Source organism: Temnothorax nylanderi, unplaced genomic scaffold (assembly GCF_030848795.1).
Source record: "Temnothorax nylanderi isolate EJ_2023f unplaced genomic scaffold, tnyl_v1.0 TNYL_tig0306_pilon, whole genome shotgun sequence".
NCBI lineage: Eukaryota > Metazoa > Arthropoda > Insecta > Hymenoptera > Formicidae > Temnothorax > Temnothorax nylanderi.
In genome coordinates, this window is record NW_027249368.1 from 197316 (window position 1) to 208904 (window position 11589).

The 11589-nt window shown below is 31.2% G+C and overlaps 1 protein-coding gene across 1 annotated transcript; it reads right to left on the reverse strand.

Annotated features, from left to right (window-relative positions):
* Nucleotides 1-422: 422 nt before the first annotated feature.
* On the reverse strand, nucleotides 423-11047 carry LOC139780933 (cytochrome P450 4c21-like). The gene is made up of 9 exons (XM_071719681.1): nucleotides 10864-11047; nucleotides 6539-6602; nucleotides 5902-6028; nucleotides 5767-5833; nucleotides 3421-3515; nucleotides 3252-3320; nucleotides 1263-1440; nucleotides 753-929; nucleotides 423-679 (listed from the first exon to the last, which is right to left on the reverse strand). The coding sequence occupies exons 1-9, from the start codon at nucleotides 11024-11026 to the stop codon at nucleotides 498-500; spliced, it is 1122 nt and encodes a 373-aa protein (XP_071575782.1). The 5' UTR covers nucleotides 11027-11047; the 3' UTR covers nucleotides 423-497.
* Between the last annotated feature and the right edge of the window lie 542 nt (nucleotides 11048-11589).

An 11589-nucleotide genomic window follows, 5' to 3' on the forward strand; every position in this document is an offset into this window, starting at 1 on the left:
AATTAAACGCACTAAAAACACAGGCCAACAAAAAAAGAAAAGTTGTCTGCGCCATGGACTAGACCATGGTATTCCCACGTATTTTCGCCTGCTGAAACCGAATATGACCTCAGTTTTGCCTCTACACGTCAGGATTTTTTTCTACAGCCAGAGACAAGGTATTTTGCCTTTATAAAACACCCTGTTTTTGGCTGTAGAAAAAAATCCTGACGTGTAGGGGCAAAATTGAGGTCATATTCGGTTTCAGTAGGCGAAAATACATGGGAATACCATGGTCTAGTCCAAGACGCAAACAACGTTTCTTTTTTTGTGGGCCTGTGAAATTAATAAAAAATTTTTGGATAGATTTACTTCAAAACATTTTATTGTTACATTCTACTTCTTACAATGTTACAAAGTAAGAATATTAAACTAAAGCCAACCTAATATATGCAACAACATAATATATGCAGAATAATATACGAGTATAATCTCTTTATATTTAATATATATTTACATTATTTTATTGGACCATTATACCGTTTCTCAATTTTGACTTTCAAAGGCTTCTTAGTAGATAATAGCGAGTTAAACTTCAATTTTATTTCATCTATCTTAACGCTTTTATTTACTTTGAATACGAATGTTCGTACCAACGTTGCTGAGATAACTTTCATGCACATCATTCCGAATTTCATACCTGCAAATTTGTAATTACATATATGTAAATCAATTTTGACATGATACTTTGTAATATATTTATGTCTACATACCTATGCAACTCCTTGGTCCGCTACTAAAAGGCATGTAATAATTCGATTGACTTTTTATATTTTCTGGAAGAAATCTGTCCGGGTCAAATGTTAATGGATTCGGCCAATATTTTTCGTCTCGGTGCATCTTAAGAATTCCTATGATAATATTTGTGCCCCTTGGTAAGGTAACTTCTCCTAAAATGTGTACTTTTTATCACCGAAATATTATTACAACATAATAAAACATAACAACATTAAATAATACAACTCAAAATTTATTATAAAATTGATATGTACATACATACAACTGACAAAGTGATATTGCATACAGGAAATTAAAATAATTTTGTTTTATTATTCTTTATTAAATCTTACAAAGAATAATGCTATTTTTTTGTAAATTTAAAATATTGATATTAAATACTTTTTATATCTACATCTCTCAATTTTTGTTCTATTTATGAAGAGAAGTAATTCTAATAAGAATTAATAATTATATATCTACTTGTTTATAAAAAGTAAACGAACCTATTTTTAAATCTTCTGTTACTTGTCGTGCAATTAGAGGGCCAGGAGGGAAAATTCTCATCGTTTCCTTGATAACTCGATCCAAATAATGCATATGTTGTAAATCGTCATATGTAATTGGTGCAGATTTTATAGTTTCCGTACCATAAATGTCCAATAATTCTTCGTGTACTTTTTCCTTTATGATGTTAAGTGAAGTATTTATTCATATAAATGTAAAATAATACTTAATAGAATTTTAGTTGCAATTAGTTGCAATTAAAATTTAATTTTATTCCAATCATAATAGAAGCTTTGTTATTAATATGTGTTAATTTAGATAATTGTGTAATTCTAGTAAAATTTTAGATAATTCTTTTTTATGTAAAAGAAACTTATTTAAGAACTTTGACCTAATCGGCATTAGATGCATGGGTGTTTTCGGAAAAACAGCCTACATATATGTCAATCTAAATATTTCCACAATTATATTGCACACACAAAAAATTTTTAAATGTATGTTTTGTATAAGGCTATTAACGTTAATTAACTTATTACAAGCTTAGATACTTTTGTAAATATTTATACGAACCAAATCTAAATTACGTTAACATAACAAATCTATAATAATATAATGGTTTAATCAAAACAATGCCACACTTTATCACAACAAAAGCTAGTGATATACTAAATGGTAAGGGAGAATGGGGTAACTGCGAATACGGGGTAAACGCGAATAATTACTATTGTAGTAGAGGTAATGGTGGGCACGGGGTAATGAGAGACATGCAGTGATAGGTGTATCCAAGTGAGTTTGAGCGTGTTTGATTTAGCCTTGGATTAGGAAGACGCGAGAAGAGGGACAACTAATGCGCTATATCGCCGCTCAGTTGTCGTTTTACGTCTGAAAAGACTTGAAGTGGTTTTTGCGCTCTGTTTTTGTAATTTTTGTCGAGCTTTGGTGATGAAATATGAGTATTAAAAATACTGCAATTAATTCATTATATTTTATTATTAGAGTAGACTTTAGTAATGTATGTGAACAACTGTTTGCCTTGAAATAATCACCCGTTTTTTAATTAACCTATTTAAATTAATAATAGTCAGTTTGGAGTAATAATAGTCAAATGGCTCTTATGAAAGTAACGATGATAATAAAGAAAATACCTGCATCGTTTGTGCCGATACAGGGAAATCAAACGAATTATGGTACCGATGCAGATCCTGGCAATTGGGCTCACGCTGAATTCTCTGGATGCGATTCAGCTAAAGAATACGTGCGCGATTTTGTCGTCAGCATTAAGATGGCGATTTTTTTTTAATTTTACATGTTCTTATAATAATTGCAGTTATTATAGGTAAAAGTATATTGTTTTGTGCCCTAATATAGCAAGAAATAGTATATTTCTGTATTTCAGATTTATTTAGTGATGGTTTTAATTATCCCGTGTTCCCCTACCCTGGGTAATGAGAGTTGAAGCTACTTTTTTTCCAAATTATAAAACTACTTATATCCGATTATTTTTTACAGTTTTTATGAATACTATCAAGAATAAGCTAATTGTAGTTTAAGATTCGCTTAAGTTGAAATAAATATATGATATTTTTAATGTACTTTTTTGACTTTATCCTTAAGTGGCTTCCATATTTGACCCTTTTCCTCTATATTAAAGTAGCGATATCCTCTATATTAAAGTAGCGATATTCTCCCACTTCTCACACCCAGCGATAGTCAGATATACGCTCAGTGATACGAGTACGAAAAGTGGGCACTACTCTAATATACTATAAATATAATTGTATTATTTGCGTTTACCCCTTGTTCGCAGTTACCCCACTCTTTCCTATAACAAATAATAAGTAATAAGTGATGAGTTAGAAGAAAATATGTTCTTTTGATTATTAAATAATTGCCTTTTATATTTTTAAATTAAGTTATCTACAACGCTTTGTTCGTTTAACTTATAGTAACTTTAACTGTCTTGGAATGAATATACAACATATACGTACTTGTATTTTTGGGAAATTTGCCAACATGAAGACAACAAAATTCATCGTAACACTAATTGTGTCACTGGCCTATGTACAGAAATCGTATCTATTATATATATATATATATATATATATATATATATATAATACTTATTTATTTATAAATATTATAAAATATTGTACATACCGTTAATAGCATTGTTACTACATGATCGTGAATCTCCTCTCGCGTGAAATTTTCTGTACGGGATGCTTCCATCAGGATATCGAAAAACGTTCTATCTATATTATATAACGAAAAGTATGTATATAAATTAAATTGTCAATTACGTATATAACCCGGGCCTTCAAGGCCACACTGGGTGGCGGCTGGCGGCCACTCCGACAAAAATTCAAGGCGCGATATTTTTTAGATAAGCTTTATAATCAGTGTCCCCTCCACCCAGGATCCCCAGTTAGGTTCCTCTCTCGTAGATCCGTGCAGAAAGGCTTTAAGCCATGTCGGATATATTTTCAATGTTTGGTAAACATTGAAAATTATTATAGGGGTAGGACCACCCAGGTGTGACCTCAGTGTATATTTCTCATCGCGATCAAAAATTGCAATATTTTTGTTCATCAAGCACATTTCTGCACCATACATATTTTTGAACAACACCCTTAAGATGTTTCATGAATTTTTACGTGTATTAATTGGAATTATGAGACTTTGAATCCGTTTTTGGGTGGCGACCACCCCAATGTGGCCGGGGCGTATTAAAAAAGGAAAGGTGTGGCCTTGGAGGGTTAATCTTGTGCTGGTACACTTTAATCTTACAATTAAACTGTATGCTCTTTATATAAAAATTGAAAGTTAATTTACAAAGAAACAATTTCCTAGAAGTGTGTATAATAAAACGTGGTATTTTAATATTGTTTAAACTATAACTTTAAACAATTTATTTTTCTTCCATTTTGCAAACGTTGCATTTTCATATCCACACAGAACACAATATTTAATAGATATCTATTAAATATCCCTAACGTATATTCATGATATCTACGAGATATCTATTAGATATCTAATAGATATCCAAATGTCCGCAATACGAGATCTAATAGATATCCATTGAATATCCATAGGGATATCCACTGGACATCCATTAAATATCCACTGGATATTTACATAAATAACTATTGCACGTTTAGTGGATATTGATTAGATATTTGCGTGGATATTTATTCAATGTTTTTTATTTTCATGTTCATTATATACAAATAGAACCCCATAAAGCACATAAACGTTGAGAATCAACATCTCGAAAATATTATTTCTCTAGATTTAAAAGAGGAGTCCGAAGACCCGCGGATATCGCGATTTTGCTTCGCCGGGGACCTGCTTATATTCGCTTCCAACAGACATTTACTTACGAGTTAGTCTTACCATTATGCGCCGCTTAGCGGCGCCGTTACGAATTAGTAAATATCTGTGGTAGATATGTGGTAAATACTTAGTAGACATGGATATGTGGATAACACGTGGATATCTAATAAATATCTTTGATAGATATTTTATGGACATGGATATGTGGATAACACGTGGATATCTGATGGATATCTTTGATACACAGTTGGAAATGTTAAATATAACATAAATCACATGTCCCAAACGGTCCACTCATTGTGTTAATTTAACATAATGTAAGTATGTCAAATTATGATACAAATATATCATGTCTATAATTTAGCACAAAATAAAGAAAAGTTTGATGATATGTGAACAAAAATTTTATGTACAACAAACATCTGTATAATGTTAAATATAAATGAAAAGAATATTTTTTTAACAAAACTATTATTTTTATGTTAATCTTACGATTACATCTATATGTGTTATTTTAACATTTGATTTACTTAAATATGTAATTTAAGTAAATCAAATGTGATAACATAATCAAAATTAGTTAAATTAACACATAAATATGTTACATTTTTAACACAAAAATTTTAACAAGGACCTTTAACAAAAATACATAAACTTTTTTAAACTGTGTAAATAGTTTGTGGACATGGATATGTAGATAACACGTGGATGTCTAATGGATATGTTTGATAGATCCCACACAGCACACTTTTTCCTGGGGATATTCTCAGGATATTGCGATATCACATTGGACATATTGCGATCTTATGGATGTCCTACGGTTATTGTGATCAATATTTGGACATATTGCGATCCCTAGGATATCTGATGGATGTTGCAATATCTTGTGCTGTGTGGGATATTTTGTGGACATGGATATGTGGATAACGCGTGGATATATAATAGATATCTTTGATAGACATTTTGTGCACATGGATATGTGGATAACGTGTGGATATCTAATGGACATCCCTGCTGATTATTTGAGAAAATGGATATTTTTACATTTATTAGATATCTATTAAATATCCATAATAGATATGGATATGTAGATATCCATTAGATATCTATTAAATATTTTGTTCTGTATGGGTAAAGATCAAGTTTTATGTAAAATGTTGAAATACTCACGAGTTTGATTATTTTCATCCTTGGTTGTATTCGAATTATTTAATTCATGTGTGCACTGCTGTATCATCTGTATAATAATAGATTACGTAATGAACAAAATAATTCTAGATGTTAACAAATATATTTATCGTATACCTTATCAACAAGAGAATGCATCAAATTTGTATTTTCTTTCTGTTTGCGCCCCAAAGCAGTGTGATAGTATATAACATCAAAAGATAATAATATATTTCTTATTCTATATAACAGAATATCTTTTAACCTGAAACATCGTTTTGAGATCGAAATTTTTATACATATGTAGAATAAAATTTTATATCTATAGAGGAAAGTCCCCTATTATGAGACAGGATCCTAATATGAGATATGTTAAGCTAAAAGGCCCTATATAGGCCCCATCTGTTGATCCTACCATGAAAAAATTTTGCCATCTCATATTAGGATCCCTATCTCATAATAGGAGACTTTCCTCTACTAATATATAAAATTCTTACGGGTGGTGTGTGTTTGAACGTTTTTAACTTCAAAACTATTGGACCGAATTTTTACCAAAAATTTTTTTTCAGTGACATAGTTCAGTGAAAATCATTTAATTTATTTAAAACAAGAATTAACTTTAAATAGATTGACCATTTTACCAAAAATTTTTTGATACACACAAATGTGAGTTTTCAAGAAAATATAAAAATTGTGTTTAAATAGATTTATGTTTATTGATGTTACATAATTTACATCAAATGTAAGTATTTGGAATTAAAAAAATTTTGTATACCTGTCGAGTGCTTTTAACCATTCGTTGTTTTTATTTGGTTCCAACTTGATACCCATCAAAGAATCTTTACAATAATAACATAAAAAAATATTATTTCAAATATTAGTGTGCAATTAATTAAACAATAAATTTTGTACTATATTGCCTAACTTTTAAACCGCTAAAACTCTGCTAAAAATCATTTTGGCAAAATATTGAAAAAGATATTAAAGCTAATACTTTAATGTACTTTTGGCAATTTTTGAAAATGTTTTATTTCTCTATTGTTCTGTGGAACAACAATCACATTGTACTGTTCCTTAGAATTACATTGTCATTTTTTAAATGTGGTTTAAAAGTATAACAATTTGAGCATTTGACACACCTATGTTTTTAAATTTCTATTAAGTAGCACATACAAGGAGTCTCATTTAAAACAGTACAGTTGAATAACTCAGTAGGGGGGGGGGGGGCGAACCTAAAATCTAACAAAATTATCTATTGACCCTTTTCAAACCATACTTTCATCTGATACATTTTTTCGTCAACCCCCTCTTTTATGAGTTATTCGACCGTACTGTTTTAAATAGAACCTCCTGTATAATAAACAAACATAATATAATTTTGAAGATAAAAAAATTATTTTATTATCAAGCACGTGAGAGTAATTATCAGCTGCTTAAAAAATAACATTATATAATAAATATATTTTAAATCTTATTAGTAAAATATCTTATAAAAGATAAGAACTTATAAAAATCTCTATACCGGATAATTCAAAGCACCTGTGTCAGCCGTTTATCTTAAAAATGTGACGTCACAGGAAGTTAGAAAATAAATATTTATTTTTAATGAGCACCCAAAGTAATCATTGGGTGATGGTTTTGTTTTTTAAGACAAACTGGAAGTAAGTGTAACTGAGATTAGTTTTGAAATTTTGGATAGGAACTTAGGTCGAATGTGGTATTGTTAATTGGATAGAGCTTTGAAAAAAATGAAATTTTCATTAAAACTTAATTCAGTTATTTTTTACAGGTTTCGAGAAAAACGTTCGGTAAAAATACACATTAGGTCAGCCAGCTCCAATGATCTTGACCTTGACATATGTTGTCAAAGACATGACCCTGAATAACTCCTTCTTATAACTTTAGTCGTCGCTCATTGCTTATTTAAAAGTTATAAACAAAAAAAATTTGAGAATTTTGCAAGTTTGTGTCAGTGCTACGGGAAGTAATTTGCTGATATGTGTGCATAAACAGTACACGTGTAGGCGGGGGAGGGGTTACCGCCCCTCCCCCGCAAGCAGGGGGGATGGGGGTGGACCTTCGGTCGCGTGGAAAGTTAAAAACCCGTTTTTCTTTTTTCCTTGCTTCGTGTGGAAATGCTTAATATCTGCAATGTAACAGAAACAATTTGTTAAAGCAGAGAATAGTTAGTATATTGAAAAATATATATACAATTTTATAATTTAAAAAGCATAAATACAAAGTATTCTCTGCTTTACCCAAACCCAATTTTCCACGTGAACCGAGGTCCACTCCCACCCACCCCCGCCTACATGTGTACTGTCTATACTCACATATTAGTAAATTACTCGTTTGCTTTGCAAGAAAATTGTTTTAATTGTATATAATTAATATGTAAAACTGTGGACGGAATAATAGTTTTATAAGGTATTACAATCTACCTTGCTGTCTAATACAGCATAAAGTGTCTAGACATTGAACACATGCTGTAATTTAATCTTCAAATTAAAAACTACCACACACACACACACACACACACACACGCGCGCGCGCGGGGGGTGGTGAAAGGGTGGGCCTTCGGCCCCCTCTTCCGCACCCCCTCCGCCGGTAGGCAGGGTGGACCTTGCTTTACTACTTAGCATGTACTTTGAAAATGATTTGTCCCATTAAATCAATCATTTTCAGCTTAGCCACACTGAGAAAAAAAAATCGTTGATTCAAAGAAATATTATTTGATTCAACTAAATGCAGCGGTCACGGGCTGTCAAGCTAACATTTGTTAATTCAAAAAATATTATATAAAATAAAATAAAATATTTCTTGATATTACTCACGTATATTTGATTTAAATATATTAATATTTACATTAAACAAATCACTACAACTAAACGAGTTTAGTCAAATTAACAACATTTTTTTCTCAGTGCAGAGTATTTAACGTGGTCTTAGGGTAGGTTTTTTGAATATAAGAGTGTCTTCCGCAGGGTGTATCGGATAGGTCTCTTATATATTTTGTGTGTGGCACTTAGAAGTTGCTCTGTGCCAAAGGAGAAATGGAACTAATTATTTTAAAGAAATCGCTCCAGAAACGTTCCGAACTTCAACCAGCTATTGTACGGTTCGGGTTTTCAACTTTTTATGCAAACCAAGGTCCACTCCTACCCCCCTGCTTGCGGGGGGGCTGTCGCCCCTCCCCCGCCTAGACGTGTACTGTCTATACACATATATCAGCAAATTACTTTCCTTAGCACTGACATAAACTGTTACATTTTTCAAACTTTTAAATAAACAATGAGCGACGACTAAGTTATAAGAAAAAGTTACTCAGGGTTATGTCTTTGACAACATATGTCAAGGTCAAGATTATCGAAGCTAGCTGACCTAATGTGTATTTTTACCAAACGTTTAAATATTTGAATGTCTGTATTAATTTGTAAGTGCTCCAAATATTTTCACGCTAATTTTTCTAATTATTGGCACCGTACATAATGTCTCTAACTGTTGACAATGTGAGCGATGTCAGTGTCAACAGAAAACTAGCACACAAACGTTTCGTGCACTTGTAAATTATTATGAGCATTCACACATTGAACGTTCTTCTTGAAGCCTGTAAGAGTGTAAGAAATCGATAATTGAACTTTAGTAAAAGTTGTTTCTTTTTCAACTCTATCCAACGATACCCCACTCTACCCATGTTTCTATTTGAAATTTCAAACCTGATCTCAGTTACATCTACTTCCGGTTTGTCCCGAAAAACAGAACCATCACCATCAATGATTACTTTGCCCATTAGTAATAAAAAATTTTTTCTCTAACATTCTGTGACGTCACATTTTTGAGAAAAACGGCTAACACGGGTACTCTGAATCACCTCGTATACTAAAATATATTCTTACGATAGTAAATTACTTTTAACTTTAAATTAATAGTATTGGCTGCGTTCAGCAGAAAAAGCAGCTTAGTGAGCGCAGGAATTCTTTAATATGATTGGCTCTTACCTTCGGTTCTTTCCTGGTTCCAAGTGTAGAAACCAATCATGATAAAGAATTATTGAACGCTCACTGAGCTGCTTTTTCCGCTGAAGAAGCCATTTACAAGTAGGGGAGACCGGGGCTAGAAGTCACACGGGTAAGTTGTCACAAAGCTTATATCTCACTTAATAGATTGAGTGGAACATTCTTTTTTATAGTGTAGGTTGCTCCTATCGTGTTAGTCGGGTGTACGAAATAGCTCGTTTCAAAAACATCGCATATGATATTTACGAGCACTTTTTAAAAACTGGAGGTCGTGAGTAAATTTTTCTTGCCTCTATTTTTATTGTTCCGTTGGTTTTTGGAATTACTAGTCGTAATTTCTGTTTGGTCATAAGAAATATTATAGTTTTAGATAATTTTTCCTGTATTTAGTTAACCGTCATTGCAACATAGTTTATAAATATAATCTTCTTTGTTCAAAATGACCGTTCAGGGTAAGTTGTCTCAAATGAGATGAGATTCAAAGTTTATGAGAATTATTATTCTTCTATTTACTCAAAGTTTATGAGAATTATTATTCTTTCATTTACTCTAAGTTTATGAAAATTATATTACAAAGTTTATGAAAATTATTAATTTTTCGTTTAATTCATGCTGCAATATATTATTAAGTTAAATTTACCAAAAACTGGCATTAACTTTAATAAAATATTAAAACAAGAAATATTTGTTGTATGTTTCCTCTACAACTCTACATGAAAGATACATGACAATCAATCCAGAGTCATGTGACAACCAACCCTAGGTATGGGGTAAGTTGTCACATTTGCGCGGTTTTGCTTAGAATTAAATAACTTTTTTGTGTATAAATATATACAAGTCTAATATTTTTTTCCTTACACCTAAAGGATGTAGCTACATTATAAAGTAGTATACGATATTATAAAATATTGCTAACATTTTTTTTAAAATCAGTATTTGAAAAGTGTGACTAGTTCCGGTCTCCCTACTCAATTGATAAAAAAACTGACATATTGTTAACACATGAAAAATCTTGTAACCTTTTATTGAAGAGATATTGTTATATGTTAATAGTTTACAAATATATCAAATTATGTAATCTCACCACATGCTATTCTCCAAGCACAATGTGATATTTGTTGTTGAAGGATAACTTCGTTTTCACTTAGATCATCTTTTTCTAATTGATGTGCAAATATTGCAGATTGTTCAACAAATATATCAAAAAAACCTCGCAACATGTGTGAACTAAATGTTGGAGCAGTCATTTTCTTTATTCGAGGCCATATGGATGCTGAAATAATTATTATAAAAGACTAAAAACGATGTAATGAACAATATCACAATATTTAAAAGAAAAACTATAGTATTAGAGATATTAATATAAGGAAATGGTTCGAGAAATTGTCGTTGTTAATATAGTTAGTATTGTAAAATAATATTAGGAATTATAAATAACATAAGAGAATTATCAATTAGCACAAAAGTTTTGTTCGACCAAACTGGCAATTTTATTATTAAAAAGACGCTACGTTTCAACCGCAAAATTCGGTCCTTTTCAAGCGTGTATGACTCGCAAATATTAATTAGTTGGACATAGTTTCCAAAATACGCCGAATCTAAAAAATATTAGAGTGTTATTTCAAGAAATAGAAAACGGTTTCACTACATTTCCGTTGTCCGTAATTATATCAGAGGGACGAGTCCCTGTCGTGCGATGGTGAAATTGCGACTGATTGCGATAAGAGAATTATAATCCATATCTAAAAAAGGCATGTAAAGTCGATACTCGAATCTATCGAAGTTTATTGTTGTCGCTTTTCCATGATGC